This window comes from Lepisosteus platostomus, chromosome 2, assembly GCF_059453375.1.
Source record: "Lepisosteus platostomus isolate fLepPlt1 chromosome 2, fLepPlt1.hap1, whole genome shotgun sequence".
In the NCBI taxonomy this organism is placed as follows: Eukaryota; Metazoa; Chordata; class Actinopteri; order Semionotiformes; family Lepisosteidae; genus Lepisosteus; species Lepisosteus platostomus.
Genome location: NC_142612.1, coordinates 8,352,070 through 8,370,463, shown reverse-complemented (window position 1 = coordinate 8,370,463; position 18,394 = coordinate 8,352,070). Strand labels below are relative to the sequence as shown.

General features: G+C 38.8%; 1 protein-coding gene across 4 annotated transcripts; it reads left to right on the top strand.

Moving 5' to 3' along the window:
• Window positions 1-192: 192 nt before the first annotated feature.
• Window positions 193-18,094, top strand: LOC148675855 (uncharacterized). 4 transcript variants are annotated; one of them, XM_088596754.1, is made up of 17 exons: window positions 193-486; window positions 2,248-2,352; window positions 4,279-4,412; window positions 5,561-5,622; window positions 8,456-8,556; window positions 9,086-9,111; window positions 9,593-9,657; window positions 10,655-10,734; window positions 11,212-11,240; window positions 12,274-12,311; window positions 12,933-12,991; window positions 13,453-13,495; window positions 14,120-14,178; window positions 14,291-14,366; window positions 14,902-15,057; window positions 15,780-15,851; window positions 16,069-18,094. In XM_088596754.1, the coding sequence occupies exons 1-17, from the start codon at window positions 193-195 to the stop codon at window positions 16,185-16,187; spliced, it is 1,518 nt and encodes a 505-aa protein (XP_088452880.1). In that variant the 3' UTR covers window positions 16,188-18,094. The 4 variants fall into 4 exon arrangements, with proteins under 4 accessions (XP_088452880.1, XP_088452888.1, XP_088452872.1 ...); XM_088596762.1 differs by having other exon boundaries at window positions 8,453-8,556; window positions 14,123-14,178; XM_088596746.1 differs by having other exon boundaries at window positions 8,453-8,556.
• The last annotated feature ends 300 nt before the right edge of the window (window positions 18,095-18,394 follow it).

The following is an 18,394-nucleotide window of genomic DNA, read 5'->3' as shown; positions in this document are numbered from 1 at the left end:
TTTTTCAAATTCAAAGAGCTTTATTGGCATAACCTTTAAATCCAGCGTTGCCAAAGCAGATACAATTAACGCAACATTTACAGTCATTTGCGCTACAAACATCACATAAAACATTACTGAGAGACAGGCACAGTCCCAGGTCCTCAGGCTGTGCCAAAAGCCCCATACTGGTAGTGACTAAGTTACAGTCTGATGGCACCGTTCAGCCAACAGCACTGCATGTCGTCATGGGGGGGTTGTCTTCTTACCAGCGAGTCAGTGCAGATAAGAAATCGAAACCTAAAGATACAAAGAGTAAAAGCACGACGCTTTAATTCATTGACTGGCTTGCTGCGTCTCTTGAGGATCTGGTTAAATCAGAAGCCCGTGAAACTGTTAAAAATGGATCAGAATTTGTTTTGTGGATTTTGTCACTTATCGAAAGAATCATCTAAGACTGGATCGCTGTTGAGAAAGGATGATGTTCTTGCTCATGAAAACTGCTTGGTAAGTTATGCTGACTGACTTGAAACATCTTGATATCAATTTGAGTGGAATTCCAATCAAGAGTGGAAATGAAACAGATCTAAGCTGTTTTCCTTGATAAATGTAGCAGGGTGGACGTTTTTGTTTTTGGATAACAGCCTTATATCTAACTTATAATTTATGGTCTAGATCTCCTTTTTCATTTTTAAGAGGAACATATTTTTGTTTCGATGGCGAGATAAGGGACAAAGCAACATTTGAAGACAAGGACGAGACATTACTATTAGTTTAAAATCACATCATTGAGCTAAATGGTTTGTTAAAGAAAACGTTAGGTTTTATAGATATATAGGCATATTCGTTCAGGTGGGTAGCTGCGCCAGCATGCGTAGTCTGCAAAGGAACAAGTAATAAGTTTATTCCCTGCTGAAAAGAGAAGAGAGGAAACACACCTGACACTTGAAGAAGGCTTCACAGCCGAAACGTTGTTTTCTCTCTTCTCTTTTCAGCAGGGAATAAACCTATATACATCCAATATGTCTATATAAATGTACCGAACTAAAAGGACTAAGTTTTCTGTGTTTCTATTTTACAACAACATACTCCTTTAAATGCCATTAGCTAAAACAGCCTCTTTACTAGTGCAAAATATTATAGCAGTGGCCTCTTCCCTGCTGTGCAGCTGGAATAGGAGCTCACTGTGGTGCTTGGGCTCTCTGAACCTTCCCCCTGCCCAAAATGGTGGAAGAGCGACCCGGGCGGAACTGGTCGCTCTGGCTGTAGTGTCTGTTCCGAAAATCTATTTCCCCGTCGCCTTCATTTCTCAATAACGGAGAGGAAGCGCACCTTCTCTCTTTTTATTCATTTTTTAACTTTTTTTATTGCAGAAACAAAAATATGTACAACAATACAATTCACTGAGAGATACTAGGATATATATGCCATACACTATAAATACTATAATTTACCAATCTAGTTGAATAATCTCACTTTCTTTGTAAACTTTTGTTGTACAGAGATGTGGTTGTTTAGCAGACTCTCAGATGGCTCAAGATCCTATTATATAATTAAATAATTCGCTAATGATTTTTCGGACCGAAACAGAAAAATTTGGGAGCGGGAGAAGGTTGGGCGATTTCCACGAGATTGTGGGTCACTTGCGGGAATCAGGGAAGAGATTCTGATTCCCGGGAGACTTGGGATGCCTGGAGACTCGGGGGACAGTACATGAGAAGATTTAAAAACTCCGCTGTGAGCGGAATTAAATATTTGAACATCAGAAAGACACCCAGCTCAACTAAACTAGGTTCTCATTTTCCCACAGCTCAGTCATTTACTTCATTTCTATTCACATATCTCTTCTCATTTAAAAAAAAAAAATATTTTACCTTAACACTTCCCCTCGGAATCCACTGCCCAGATTTCCATCTCTTTTATCTTCTTAAATGCCATTTTTGCCTCGTATCCTCTTAACCGTTTTTTTTCTCCTTAAACCACACCATTTAAGAAGGCTTCATTGCTGAATTGTTTCTTTCTCATTAGAGTCAAATTAACCACTGTTGCCTTGCAGGTCTTGTCCTGATACAATTCACCACTCCAATATCTTGTGCTTATGAACTGGTCAATAGCACCATGATTAGGTTGTTATTGACCACTTCCTTTGAAAATATCTCAGTGCTAAACATTTCTTTTCACATAACAGGTGTCTTTTCAGTATACATTTTATTGCTCATGAATTTGGTTTCTCTTTTATGATACACTGTTTAATCTTCTGTTTTACAGATATTTTCTTCTGCACTTCATACCAAGAATACCCCAGAGTGTGATGATCTTGTAGGATTTCTAGTGAATGATGTGAAAAAGGAGATGCGTCGTGGTCGAAAACTGGTATAATTTGTATATGTACATGCAAATATTCTATAGTATAGATATAGTAACATATAGAAGCACTTTGCAGATTTAATTTTACAATCAATCCAACCTTAGCAATACCCATATATACTATATGTATACTTCTATATATAAAGTTTGTTCTCAAAATAATATTAAATCAATATACTGTTTTTAAAGTAGAATCTTTATTCCACATGTATGTCTTCTAGGTGTCTAATTTGGGTAATATAATAGAAAAATGATGGGTTTATAGTAGCCCATAAAATCGAATGTACAAAATGATAAGATAAAATTAAGAAGATAAGAAGTGTAAGTTAGCTGTAACCATGTAATTTATCTATTTCATGTGAATGTGTGAGTGGAATAGTGAGATTATATGTAGAGCTTTTGGTTTTCAGTGTTTCAGTGTTGTGAACTTGTTAACTCAGCATGCTTTCTACAGTGAAATACCTGCTGCACAACCCTGTTCTTCATTTGCTTGTCATGCACATTACATTAGTCAGTATGGTGACTAGTGAGCAGAAAGAACCGCATCACGTCACATTTTTTGCTATCGTCCGTAGTTTTCGTATCGTCCTGGTCTCAGTACTTTCACAACGTTCACGATTTTGTGCTCAATCCCAAATTTGACTTTTTTGTTGCCAGGATTAAATAACCAATCAGAGAAATTGGGACTGCAGTTCTCCTTTAATTGGTCATTCCTGACTGACAGTGACACACTCATTTGTGACATACCCTTGAGTACCTTATTGCTTTTGCATTACATTACCTCTGAGCTGACCTCTTAACCTTCAAGTGTGCTGAAAATCAAGAAGGAAAAACACAGGAAGGAAAAAGTAACCCCAGTTAGTGAGAATATTGCCTGGAGTCATTCAGTGCACTGTACTTCACCATTTGGAGTGTTCAAAGCCCCTGATTTCTAACCTGGCAAGAGGTGTTATAACCAAACATTCCTTCAGTGACTAGCAATGATTTGGGAGACCACCAGTCACTACACCCAAATCAGGATCAACAGAGTGGCCCAAAGTGTGATTGTCTGGGCAGAAGTGTGTAGTCACTACAAAACTCCTCTCGTAGTGATTGATGGCAAGCAGTCTGCACAATGCTAGATTGATGAAGTTCTGGGACATGACATGTTGAGCTTCATGTGAGCTCATCTTTGCATGATAGCAGGATACGGGCACATCCTCATGTCACAATGATGTTCTTGTGACATAACAGTTATGGTGGGAATTCCTTAATGATCAGACAAGCCCTGTTGAGCATTTGTGGGATGAACTCAGATTATGTGGGATCCACCCACTTGCTTGCCCAGACTCCTAGAATGGCACGGAACAGAATTCCTTTCGGCAGCATGATTCCAGTAGTGGTCACTACTAGCCTGTGATTTTCACAATAAAACCTCTATTGATCAATCCTGTCGATTGAATTTCAATCAGTATAATAAATCACCTATCTCAAGTCAGATGAGTAGAATGTCAGTGAATATGCTACAAAAAGATTATTTTCCTGATGGTAACTGCAAATTTGTTGCTGTTAAAAGTGATTTTTGCCTTTTGATGCTCTGCATATAATTATTTAAATATGGCACAAATTTGGATTATTAAACACTACATTTTCTACCATTAATTTGAAAATAATATTTATCTGGGTGTGTTCTTTCACTGCTGGCAAAAATAAACTTAACACATTCCAATCCATCGAATTCCACTCTGTGTTAATTCTAAAACTGCAGGAGTGTAAAGTAAATTAAACAGCATCTGGAATTATCTCCATAGAACACACATCTTTGAATATTATTTTTAAAAAGCTGTAATAATTTTTTTTATATTTAGTATTTGAGAGCTACTGTGATGAATGAAAGTTGTAAAACATGGGTGATAGTTTTTTAAATGACAATGGCTTTTTTGTTTTTCACAGGCATGCTTTCGATGTAAAAAAAATGGTGCAACTGTGGGTTGTGAAATAAGAAAATGTAAAAGGTCGTATCATTACCTGTGTGCAGTAAGGGACAATGCTGAACTGGTGGAAGACCATGACAACGGTATTTATACGTGAGTATGCATCTTGTTTGAGAAGATTAAAGTCGTTTCTTGTGTGATTCGGCATTCATGGATAAAGTATTGATCACTTTTTAAAAGAAGAAGTGAATAAAACATATGTGTAATGATACAACGTTATAAGAAATTGTTTATCTTGTCACTTTCCTATGTGGATCTGCAGTGTGGAGTACTGGTTAGTGCCCTGGACTGGGTTCAACTCCCAGGTAGGACACTGTAAGAAAGTATTTCACCAAGGTAACTTAAATTGCTTCACTTCATGCACTTCTGTATAAATTGGTACTCTCACAAGTTGTCATTGTAAATAGACATTTGGTCTCACAATATTTATTTGATTAAATAAAACATTTAAAAAATATAGTTTTGTTTTTAAAAGCTTATATAGTAGAAGCAAGATTATGGAAGCAAACCTCCACAGTTGTGCCTTTGGGTTGATACAGAGCACCATGTGTTTGGCACCAGACTGTTAGAATGGACTTAGTCACTGGTATATTTAATACTTCTGGGGGGTGTTTGTATCTAAAAGTGTTTTGCATTGGGTCTTGCTTGCTCCTGTTTGTTTAATCAGTGTGCTTTTAGTATATACCCCCCTGAGAGGCATATTCCCCTGCTTTCTGTTGTGGCTCTCTGTGATGTGATATTGAAGGCCATCTTGCGGAATCATACAGTTTACCTGGGAGTTTGCCCAACATTTACCACAAACCCACTTCATGTTGCTTCAAGATTTTTCTTATGACTGAGAGACGGTTGTGCCACAATAGTTTCATGATGAATCAGATTAAAATGGAAGGATGACTCAGATCAGAACAAGCACTCAAACGCCATTAGGAAACACCCTTTTATTTGAAATAGGGTTCAGGGGCATGCTTTTAAATGGGCACATCACTCTAAACTCTAGACTCAAATTGAAGCTTGAATCCACCTGCATACAGGAAACTCAAAAGGCATTACATCATGTGAGTTTCTGTTTGCCAGGGGAACACAATGGAACACTGGTAGGGGTGGAGGTTTTGGTTTACTCCAAGCAGTAACTTGGTTTCCTTACACCACAGCACTTATTGATAGGAACTGAGTAGTCACCGAAAAAAGACTTCATCTGTACACTATTTCATTGATAAAGGAATGTCTTTCTTTTTTTTTAGGATGTATTGTGAAATTCACCGCAACAACCAAGAAACAAAGAAGAGAAATAAAGAGGATGCAGGTTATAACTGATTTTGTTTCTTACTCTTACTCTCTTTACAGCACAAGTACAGCGATTTAAGCCCCTTTTGGTTCATGGGAGACAGTCCCTGGCCATGAGGAACAGCCAATGAGGGATAGCAATGTAGGAAATGTAGGAATAATCACTAAATCTTTCAAATGAGGTCATCTTTGTCACGTAAGCACATCAGCTGGAACTAAAGTTGTATACTTGCTGGACAAGTGATAATAAAGTCAGAATTCATAAATTGTTCATTGGTAGTCCAGAACTCAGTGTTATTGAGGCTGGACATTAATCATTATTTCTATTATTATTGGATTAATTATTATTAATTATAAAGTAGTAATAATTAATCTTAGTACTATCTAGGTTAAAATTTCAGCAAAACTGTATTTAGTAGTATCTCTGGTGCCAGTAACCTGTTTCAGACCAGTCCTTTCTGCTATTAGAGTACAGTAGAGTTTATTAGAGTCATCTGTACAACTGCAATGGAATGCTTATTTGCATGTGTGCTCCTATACAGAGACATCAAGGAATCACCAAAAACAACAAGTTAAATAACATACATCGTAGAGAAAAAAACACATCAGTGTGAGCAAGTGGTGGGGGTAGAGTTCAGTAATCTGACATCTTGAGGAAAGAAACTGTCTCTGAATCTGGACTTTTGTGCCTTTATGCTCCTACAACACTTATCAGAGGGAAGGGGTGAGGAAAGTGAGGAACCAGGATGACTGGTGTCCTTAACAATACTTCCTGCCTTCCTGGGGTAGCGAGTAGTAAAAATGTCTGAAATAGAGGGGAGCTGTACTCCAGTGATGGACTGGGCTGACCTGACCACCCCCTGTAACGCCTTCCGGTCAGACAATGAGCTACTGCCAAATCACACTGTGATCCCACACGTGAGCACACTCTCAATAGCGCACCTGTAGAATGTGGTAAGGATAGTTGAAGGCAGTCCAAATTTTTTCAATTGTCTGAGGAAGTGAAGGCGTTGTTGTGCCTTCTTTGTAGCTCCAGTTACATGCTGGGACCACGTTAAGTCGTTAGCAATGAAGGTACCCAGAAATGTGAAACCCTGTTTTCAATGACCAGCTCTTTGGTTTTGCTGACACAGGGGGAGAGATTATTGTCAAGACACCACTCCACTAGGTTCCTGACCTCATCCCTGTTAACTGTCTCATCATTAGCAGTGATTTGGCCAGTGATGGTAGTGTCATCAGCATATCTGAAGATGGAATTGGAGATGCGCATGGCCATGCAGTCGTGGGTAAACAAGAAGAACAGCAGTGGGCTAAGCACACAGCCCTGGGGGGCACCTCTATTGATGGTCAGCGTGGAAGAAAGTTTTCCATCTACCCTCACAGTCTTAAGGTCTGTCAGTCAGGAAATCCATAATCCACCTGCACAAAGAGGTGTTGAAGCCCAGGTCATTCAGCTTCCTGACCAGTCTGGAAGGAACTATTATGTTAAATGCAGAGCTGTAATCAATGAATAGCATTCTGATGTATGTGTCTTTGTCTACCAAATGAGTCAGGGCAGTGTTAAGAGCCAGGGAAACAGGGTCGTCAGTGGAGCTGTTACACCAGTATTCAAACTGCAGGGGGTCTAAGCACTCGGGTACCATTGTGTTAATGAGCCCCAACACCAGCCTTTCAAAGCATTTCATTATGGTAGATGTGAGCGCTACCGGTCTGTACTCATTAACGCAGTATTTTTCTTTGGGACTAATAGTAATAGTAGTTTTCTTAAAACACGTGGGAACGGAAGACTGTAAAAGCGAAAGGTTATAAATATCCATGAAAACCGCGGGCAGCTGGTCTCAAGGACCCGCCCGGGCCAGCCGCCTTCCGCGTGTTAACCGTCTGAAAGTGGCCCTGACTTCGGCCTCTGAGACAGACACGGCTGGGAGCACCGGCGCCGGTTCTGTGATTACCTTCTCGTGTTTCGTCAGTGCAAATTGGCAGTAACGGGATTGATGAATAGGTGAACGCTGTTTGTAAAACGCAAACTTTCACATACACGCGTTGGTTATTACGATATATGATACGATATATCAAATAGTACGCAAAGGAACAAGTAATAGGATTATTCTATGCTGAAGAGAGAAAACACAACTAGCCTAGTACCCAGTAGGAGCTCACACCTGAAGAATTCTTCACAAACGAAACGTTCTGGTTTCTCTCTTCTCTTTTCGGCATGGAATACACCTATTACTTGTTTTTGCAGACTACGCATGCTGACGCACCTGATCTATATCAAATAGTACTGTACATGTATGATGACTCTTACCTAACACACCCTTATTCCATTGTTTCTGAGGCTATAAAGTCACAGGTAGTTATTGCAAGGGTGACGTCAAACGTTCGTGGGAGCATATCCCCTTTAATTACATTATGGGAAATCTTATGAGAAATAAATTCCTATTATACTGTGCCTATTTTCCCAAGACATTCCATTCATTGCTCTTCTATGATTCATCTGCAGTGAATAAGGAAAACACCCTGTATATGACAGGCAAGGTGGGTGCAAGTTTGCATGTTATCCCACGTCTCTGTGGTTTTTCTCTAGGTACTTTGGTTTCCGTCCATATCCAAAACATGCTGGCTCAGTGAATTGGTATCCCTCAATTGTCCCTGTGCAACTGTGCCCAGTGCTGGGACTGCTGTCCTGTCCAGGGTCTTGTCCTGCCTTGTACATGTACTATGTGCTTCTGGGATAGTTTCTGGGTGGCCTGACCCTTGCCAGGAGTAAGCAGCTCTCTGATAATTGCCTTAATTAAAAATGCCTAATGCTATATATTATACCTAAGATATTTTGTTTTGTTTTACAGTAGATGATTCCTCTATGTCTGGTGACCCACCGAACTTTGAGGAGGTTCATCTTCCCTATATATCTGAAGACAGCAATGATGATGACAACAGAAGTTTAACAAAAGTATGGGTTTTATTTCTTCACACTAAGATGATCTGTAGTAAACGAATCAGGTGAACAAATTGTCCCCAGTTTGCTCACAGGGAAAATAAAGGTCTCTGTCTTGTGGTGGATGTAAAAGAATATTCTGACAGTTTTGGATCAATTGTTAATTTCCATAGTAGGAAACCATCCCTGCTTTCAAATTTAAAAACAGTTGAAAATGAAAACATGGCACTGTAAGGAATTTTTTCTGTGCTTTGTTTATTTTATTTTTATTTTCATTTGGATAAAATCGAAATTGACGCGACCTACTAAAGCATAAATTACTAACCATGTTATTGAATGTACCTTTCTGTTAGCCGGAGGGGTGTTGTTTGCCTAGCAGAAGCCTACTGTCATGTACAGTATCAATAATTAAAACGTCAGAGGTTTTTTTTAAATCTGGGCACTCAGGATTTTTAGCAACATTGCTTTTAAGACTTGCATTTAAATGAACGATGCTGGAAATTCAATAATTCTGACAAACAATTTCACTTTTCTTTCATTAAAGAGAAAAAGAACTTCAGCAACAAAGTGGTAAGCTTTCTTCTCATTTTATCTAAGATAAAAATGCATTTGCTTAATTGCAAAAAAGTATGAATAAGAAATGTTAAGTGGGCTTGTTCTTTTAAAACATCACACCTACAGTAGCAGCATGTTACAATGCATTATTTTCATATAGTACGTCACAACAGAGCTTTCCGACACCGCCATCGCCAGTGCCAGCACCTGGCCCGGCCCATGGACGATACTTCCACCCACGGCCTCCTCCAGCCTACACAGAAATGCTACACAGCAGTGAGCCAGATGTGTACTTGTGAGATAATGTGCCCATTATATTACACATGCAGCTACATAATTGCAAACATTATAAATAATTTCTGTGGTCTTGTACTTTTAAAACATCACACCTACTATAGCAGCATGTTGTAATGCAGTATTTTCATATAGGACAGGAGGGTCTTGGCCAAAAACCTTTTGAAGTGCAGTTTCTAAAGCAGGATTTCTGTTGTAACAGGAAAGGTGAGAAGAAGCTGAGAAAAGCAGGATCAAGGGAATACAGAAGAATAACCGATTCTGAAGGTAAGTAACACACTGTAAGAATCTACAGCTCAGAGCAAAGTATTACTCTCCCTAAACACTGCTTAAGAGCTGGAGTCCTGTGGGTCTTAATGATCTCTGACAACCATCTTCTGCAAAAGAAAATGCAAGTTTCTTTTACCAGTTGTACAAGCAGTCATTTGCAAGTTTTTTTTTATTTGCATGTGATTGGATTAGATTTCAGACCTGAGGTGCTAACTACATGGAGTTTGTATGTTCTCCCCGTGTTTGTGTGGGTTTCCTCTGGGTGCTCCAGTTTCTTCCCACAGTCCAAAGATAAGCCAGTAGGTCATTGGCTTCTGGCAAAATTGGCCCTGGTGTGTCTGTGTGTCTGTGTGTCTGTGTGTCTGTGTGTCTGTGTGTCTGTGTGTCTGTGTGTCTGTGTGTCTGTGTGTCTGTGTGTCTGTGTGTCTGTGTGTCTGTGTGTCTGTGTGTCTGTGTGTCTGTGTGTCTGTGTGCCCTGTAATGGACTGGCGTCTGGTCTAGGGTGTATCCTGCCCTGTGCCCATAGCTTGCCAGGATAGACCCCTTCTCCTCCATGACCCTGAATCGGATAAGGCAGAAAGAAAGTGGAGGGATTTCATCCGGCTGTTTTTTTTTAAATGCAAAGTAACCTAAGTAACCTGTTCCCATATTAAACAGAAACACTAATAACAATGGTATATAATTAAGACAAAATGTGATTTTTTTTTGGATGTGACCTGGAATTCCAAGGGCCAGTGTCAGAGTTCCTGCTACAGGTTAGCCTTAATTAATATCTTCTGGAGCCACACCAGAGAGGATACCTCCTTTACAATGCCAGACACAGTGTATGGAAGTGAGCAGTAACCTCAAGACGGGCACTGGTGGTGATACAGTAGAAGACAGCTAGTCGTAACTGCCCTGTTAGCTGTAGCTTTGTGGATATTATATTCCTTAGTTATAGCCAATTTAAACTTAAAAGTAAAAATATAACACATTGATATTTCTGTATTATTAGATGAAAGAGAGTTGACTAATTCTGGACAAGAGTTGGTGCAACCAGAACAGGAAAAAGAAACTCCTAGCCCCTGTCAAAATGTGAGTTATGCTGTCTTTGGTCTGAATTACATTTTTGTTACTATATCTAATCAGTGGATTATACTATTTTCTCTATTGTTTAAACACTTGACTAAGTTAACTTTGTAAGCAGTCATTTCAGTTCTTGAGAAAGAGATGTTAATTCTTTTTATGCTGATATGCAGTGTGAATTTTTTAATGCTGAAATGCAATATGACTTCAATTTCATTCTTGTTTTTGTGAGATTCATTTTCATCGCTTGATGTATGTTTGCCCTCATATGAGAATTAAAAATAAAGTAAGAAATTGCATATTTTGTATTCCAAACTAAGAGGAAAACCTTTTTCATTTTATCCTTCTAGAGTTAAAAAGTCAAAAAATATCACAGATCTAATTACAACAATATTCCTTTAGTGTTAGTTCACAGGCTATGAATAGTTCATTTCAAAATAAATGTCAGGAAAATCTGATGTTGCTTCTGTTCTATTTTTTTCTTAGAAATTAGATAAAGGTCAAGAAACTGGAAGGTATGTTTTAAACTAACGAATTCAATTTTCAGGCTTTTATTCAGTAACATAACCGCCTCATTGCAAATAACCTTTTCCAACCCCTCCAATCTGGCTTCTGACAACTTCAGAGCACAGAAACTGCCCTGGTCAAAGCCACTAACAGTCTTCAGATAGCTTCGGATTCTGGTTCTCTTTCTATCCTCATTATACTTGATCTCAGTGCTGCTTTGGACACGTTTAACCATGACATCTTACTTTCTTGTCTTGAGACTGTGTTTGGAGTTTCTGGCAATGCTCTTAAATGGTTCAAGTCTTACCTCACTGATCGCCGTTACTTTGTCTCTGCTGGTGGATTTAGGTCTGAAATTGGATTTGTCAAGTCTGGTGTTCCTCAGGGCTTAATACTGGCCCCCCTACTTTTCAGCATTTACATGTTTCCACTTGGTCAGCTTTTAAGATCACATGGCCTCAACTATCATTTCTGTGCTGATGATGCTCAAATCTACATCAATACCGAACCTCACCTGGGTTTCTAAATCAACACTGAACAAACTTCATTATGTTCAAAATTCGGCAGCCATAATCTAGTGCAAGTGATCACATTACTCCTCTCCTGGTGTCCTTGCACCGGCTTCCTGTTGAGACTTCAAAATCCTCATGCTCACCTGTAAGGCTCTGCATGGCCTGGCACCTCAGTACCTGTCTGAGCTATTATCTCCCTACTCCGCACCTCGCAACATTCGCTCTTCTTATTCTGGTTTCTTGTCTGTCCCCCAAACCCGTCTACACTCTATGGGTTATGCCAAAGCTCTGGAACTCTATCCCTAAGGATGTAGGAGAGTCACCTTCTCTAAACATCCTCAAATCTAGACTAAAACCTTCTTTAGAAGGGCCTTTACTTCACTGATTCTTTTCTTTACTCCTCTGCTCCTACTGTATTCAGTATCCCCATCTACTGTCTCCTCATTCTGTTTTCTTTCAAAATACAAATGCATAATTTTGTGATGTAATATCAGTTCTCTTAACATTACTTTATATTCTCACTCGACAGACAAACAACAGATGATGAACAAGAACCAGCTGTTTCAGGTAAGGTTACATGCCATAACTCTCCAATTAATAAGCAGTTAATAATTAATAAGCATACATGTTGCACAGACGCATGCATATCAGTTGATGCTCATATCGAACACTTAAGTGTTCTTCACTGACATAACCAGTATTCTCGTAGCATTGCTGTATCTGAACAAAGAAAGTGGAAAGCTCAAAGTTAGACCTGGTGTTATGAAATGTCAGTCACAGCGAAGATGTATTACTCTAAATGAAATCCATCTTTCATGCCTTAAAAGATTACACCAAAATGTAACGTGTGTCCAACAGCAAGCTGTCCTCACTAGTCTGTTTACGTCTCTCTCAGGAGATCTTAATCCAGCTAGCAAACTGGCTGGCCAGTTAAAAGCTCCATTTATTCCTTACTTTCTAGTGGTGATCAGTTACTTCTCCATTCCTGCAGATGCACTATAAAGTTAGAGAACTATAATGAACAAGACAAGAAGGGCTGTCCATCTGCTTGCTCAAGACTGCATGCTCTAAACATGCAGGACCTGTGTCCTATCATTTTTCGGTCATTTTCCATGGAGACATTGTGTTCTATATTGTGTAAATGGAGTCTCAGAGTACGGTGCTAACACAAGAAGTCTACTTCAACAGGATATCAGACGATGCCCCGTATTGTAGATGGAAGTGTTCGGTCCACCTACAATGGGAAGGTGAGTATGAAAAGCATTTATTGTGCCTTACCCTTTTGTTAAAGCAGTGAATGAATATGAGTGTGCCTGGTCAAGGGTGGCCCATCCTGATTCCAGAGAGTCACTCACACCCCAGCAGGTTTGATGGGTCTCCCTCAGTTCATCTGTTTCTATAGCTTCAGATAAGTAGAAATGATTGAAAATGAAAATATGCTGTAGCTATCAAGAAGCGCATTGCGATTTAACTGAACACTAAGTTACAATCTTGATTAAAGTGCATGTGTTCCATGTCTATGCAAATAGACAAGATGAGGGTGAGCTACTGTTTAAGACCTGTTACCCTGCAGCTCTCCTGGGCCAGGATAGGTCCTGCCTTTGTTTAACAACTAGGGATGATGGCACACAACATTGAGCTGTGGAAGGAAAGTTTTCATTTCAAATTTTATTTCAATTTTGTAAATTCTTACCCTTTTTAACTTCAGGATATGATTGAAAACGGCCTACAAAATAAAGCAGTAGAAAATGGTATGTGCTGCTTTGATTTAATTGTCTTTTAACCAAGTGTTGGTTTGTCCTGTCCGCAGGTAATGTTTACAAAATCTCACTGCATTTACACATGCTGGCTTTTCTTTACTTCTGTGGTGCGGATGTGTCCTTAACACACACCTTTTAAGAAAATAAAAACAAGTTTTTGTTAGGTAAAAATAGAGAACATAACCAATGAAATATTAGAAAAAGTTTTCATAAACTGCACAAATAACCAAACTACTTAAAACTATTTTTTAAAATTGTTCCACTAAATGTAATACCTTTGTTACCAATGAAGAAGCTCTCCTCACAGTTTTTATTCCTTAGCTGCTGCAAATATCCATTAGGTGGCACTGCTCCTTTTTTGTGTTTTAAAATTTTTGTTTCAGAAGAATAGCACGGGACAAAAACTTTGATAGTCTAACCTGCTAGTAAATTTTAGTAATAGAGGATTAGTATGCATAAATGTGCACATCATGCTTAATATATTTTCGTTTTTTATTACACTATCTAGGAAAGCTGGTTTATTGTACAATATGATTTTAGTTTTGGATTAAGTCACATCTATATTTTTATTCTAGTATGAATTTTAGTCCAGTTAACACATTACATTCTTTGTAGAAGCAAGTGTAATGGCCAAGGAGGATGAAATTGGAGAAGAAAACAGAGACAGTGACTCAGTAGGTTCCCTTCTTTTTTTCCACAGTGAGTCCAATTACAAAAGGTCTAGTTACACTCTGCTTAGATTTTGTTCTTCAGCAGTAAACATTTCCCTTTTGTCTTTTAACACAGACTGATTGCTCTGAATCTCTCCTGTTGCCTGTTCACGTTGTATCAGTTCAAGATGAGACAGAAGCAGTGATTTCAGGTATTCATGTTTTCAGAAACAGTGTATTAATGTAGAAAATGCATTATACAACTAAAAAAAACACTCCACATGAGCATGATATATGACTCAAAGCACAAGCAGTCTTGTCTTCACGTCCACAGTAGTACACATAATGCCATTGTGTGGATCTTTTAATTAGAAAACAACCAAAACTGGAGAAATGCCCTGGGATTTTAATGACCACAGAGAGTCAGGACCTCAGTTTTACGTCTCATCCAAAGGACGGCGCCTGTTTACAGTATAGTGTCCCCATCACTATACTGGGGCATTAAGACCCACATGGACCACAGGGTGAGCGCCTCCTACTGGCCCCACTAACACCACTTCCAGCAGCAACCTTAGTTTTTCCCAGGAGTTCTCCTATCCAGGTACTGACCAGGCTCACACCTGCTGAGCTTCAGGGAGTTCCCAGTTGTGAGTTGTAGGGTGATATGGCTGCTGGCTGCTAATAATAGTATCTTATGTAACTCTCTTTTTTGTTTTCTTTTTATGTCGTTTTATTTGTTGTATCTAGTTCACCCACCAACAGCAGAGGCCGCTTCAGAGAATCCTGCCACATTCTGGAGAAAATGCAGAGAAGCTGGCTGTGTGGAGCAAATCATGAACAAGTTAACTGCAACCGTGACTGATGTTTCAGAGAGAATAATTGCAGACCGAGCCAGTGATGAAGGTAAGGATAAAGCTTCAAACACTCAGTCTGGACCCACAATCAAAATTGTCATTAGGGTCAGTGCTTCAGTATTTACTACAAGCACCTTTACTTTGGTCTTGTCAGTTTAAAAAAAAAAAACAGAATAAAGCCAAATTCTAAGAAACACAGAAGAAAATGAAATGATTAGGATTTGGCAGGCTACACAACTGAAAGTTTATTTCTGTACAATATTGTGAAACTTCACCATATCCCAAATTTCACGCAGATTGCGGGAATCCTAACATTAGGACAGTAAATGTAAGACACACACAACACAAACAGCACAAGATGTGGGTGCACTTCTGCACAAATTCAGAATTTTTATTTCTAAATCTTTTGCTATACGCCGCATTCGTAAACAATCACAAAGGGCCTGTTCATGATTTTCTTGAGTAGCCTTTCTTCTTGAGATGACACATTAGGATAATTTGTTCTTTTGTCTCTGAAATTCTTTTGTCTCACTATCCTCAGATTCTTAAAAATCCCTGTTTTTTATTTTTTTTCAAAAACATACATCTTGTAATATGTGCCTGCTGCTGTTCAGTTGATGCCCATTCCATAGTTTTTCTCAGTAAAACATCTGGATGAGGGAAAAGGACACTGAAAAGGAGTAGAAAATAACTTGTTAATGAATGTGGGCCTTTGTCTTGAGATGAGAGGACACATTAAGATCGTTTGTTCTTTTGCCTCACTATCCTCAGATTATGCCTTTACCATGACAGTATTAGAGGCATCTGGAATGTTACCAAATGTTCTTCAAGAAAAGGAAAGAGGTAAGGAGTGTTTGTATGTGTAATAAAGTTTGTTCTACTTTCCTTTTGTATATACAAAACTCTAATAAAGGGAATTGTTTGAACATTGTTTACAACTAAGATGCTGCATTGAGAATAGTACATCATACTTCATTCTGTAAATGTGAGCAAAAAATCATTAGTTGATGTTCAGGTGACAAAGTACTGACTCTTTTGGGATGTTTATTTTTCTTGCCAGAATTGAAGGAGCAACTGGAAAATCTTAAGAAGGAAATAGATGCCCTGAGAAGCTCACAACATGCAATAAATGAACTAAAACAGAGTCATAGTATTAAACAAGAGAGCAATTCATGTTAGATGATTCATGCATACTGAGCACCTCTGCCAGCAGCCATATCACCCTGCAACTCACAAGTGGCAGCCCCCTGAAGCTCAGCAGGTGGGAACCTGGTCAGTTCCTGGATGGGAGACCTCCTGGGAAAAACTAAGGTTGCTGCTGGAAGAGGTGTTAGTGGGGCCAGTAGGGGGCGCTCACCCTGCGGTCTATGTGGGTCCTAATGCCCCAGTATAGTGACGGGGACACCATACTGTAAAAAGGCGCCATCCTTTAAATGAGACATAAAGCCTCCTAATTATCCCCTCAAAAGATGGCCTCAAAAATATTTACTGGGTTAGGGTAAGCATCTGTCTATGTTCCGTACATACTGTTACATATAATCTTAGAGTATATATCTACAATATATAAGATCTATAAGAGCCAATTATGATTCAAAAAATGTATTTTTTCTCCAAATATAGTTTCAGAAATTCTCTTTTTTCTGCTATGCATGCAACATGTCAGAATTTTATTTTACATTCTCAGAACCACTCCAGCATAAGGAGATGTATCTCAGGAAGTCTTCACTATTGACCTTAAACGTAGTGTAATTCATACTCCCAATCAAACTGAAGCAGATAACAGAATATGCATAATATGTTTTGCTTAGAAAAAAAATCTAAAAAACATCTGTATCTGAATACTACGGCACAAAGCAATGTCGTGTTTGTCATAACTGAATTCCACAAAACACAAGGGTCATACTTATTCATACTTCTGTTGCTTTCAGTTAGGTCCAATAAATCAAATCTATAATATTCAGATTTTTTGAAGTGCAATAAAACCATCTTGAAATATATAGAGGCCTCCAAACGTTTCCTATTGTAAAAAAAAGGAAAGGATATACACATAATAATCATGATTAAGGTCAAAGATGTCACCAAAAGACTGCAGACCAAGAATCTACACAAAAAAAACCGACACCACCATTTTCCGCTCTACTGTTGCCATAGTGACAATCCATCCCATCCAGGAAGAGGATGCAGGTGTATGTTGCCACAGTGGGCTCTGAGGCAACTGTAAATCCAGATGTCATTTGATGTTGCAGAAATACAGTAAATCAGAATGGCAAAAAGAACCATGTCGTGAGGTCATATAAAACAACAAATAGCTCTTTGGATCTTCTAATTAACATTATAGTTTGTCTAAACAAGGTTAAGCTCGTCTTTAGAAAACGCTCATACCTGCTGTGGAATCTAGTAGGGGTCTGTTGTTATCTGAAGTGGATTAGTATCTACAGGACACTTGGTGAGAGTTCATGGGATTAAAAAGTCCAACCCATACCAGGACATTTTGGTCAAATACTTGGTTTCCTCCTCCAGGAAGCTCAGTATTGGCTGAAAACAGACATTCCAGCACGACATGATCCACAGCATGCTTGCAAACAGCAGGAGTGGTCAGGTTCACTCAAAGTAAATGGTCTGGAATGGCCATCAACCCATCCCACATGGTGGCTCGAACTCGAGAAGGCAGCTCACACGCAGAACCCAAAGGCTCTAAAGGAACTGAAACCGTTTTGCCTGAAAGAACGCTCATTCTTGCTCTGAATGCCAGAGCCTCGTACTGTAGCATACCGCAGTAGGCACCTAGCCTGTACAATCCCTGCACAGTTTCAAAAATGAGAGCTTGCAAAATATGAACTGCAGGGGTGTGAATAAATATGACTGTTGCATTTTCTGGACATCATTTATAACAATTATGACTTTGTTCTATGCATTGCTGTATACTGTAGTATTCAAATATTGTACACATACAGTATATTTTTATAGAAATCTACATTTTCATTACCTGCTGTACCACAGTAAACTCTGAAAAGCAATGTATTGTAACTTGAATGTAAGTTTGCAGTTTTTGTATCAAATAAAGCCAGTTTATTCTGATAAGGACATTTTTATAGGTGTGTTTTGTGTGTCTGCTATATTAGTGTGGTTTAATCTCATAGTGTTGTATAATAAAAGGGACAAAGTGCCCTACAGGTCTGATGCAGTAACTCAGTGCTGTAAGAGGCTGTCTACAGTTAGATGACCACGCAAGAGCTGAATTACTAACACATGAATATGCATTTTTTTAATTAATCAATGCTTTAATTTGGTCACAGCAATAATACACACTACTTACCCACAAATAACACAATAAAGGCAACATAATAATACTGTACTCAATCCTGTCAAATCAACTATATGCTTAT

Bases quoted from the DNA above. Each gene is read 5' to 3' on its own strand.
- LOC148675855 (XM_088596746.1), top strand. From the start codon at position 193: ATGGCACCGTTCAGCCAACAGCACTGCATGTCGTCATGGGGGGGTTGT. The intron at 8,557-9,085 runs GTATGGGTTTTA...CTTTCATTAAAG, and splicing joins ACAACAGAAGTTTAACAAAA to AGAAAAAGAACTTCAGCAAC. The intron at 12,992-13,452 runs GTGAGTATGAAA...TTTTAACTTCAG, and splicing joins GGTCCACCTACAATGGGAAG to GATATGATTGAAAACGGCCT.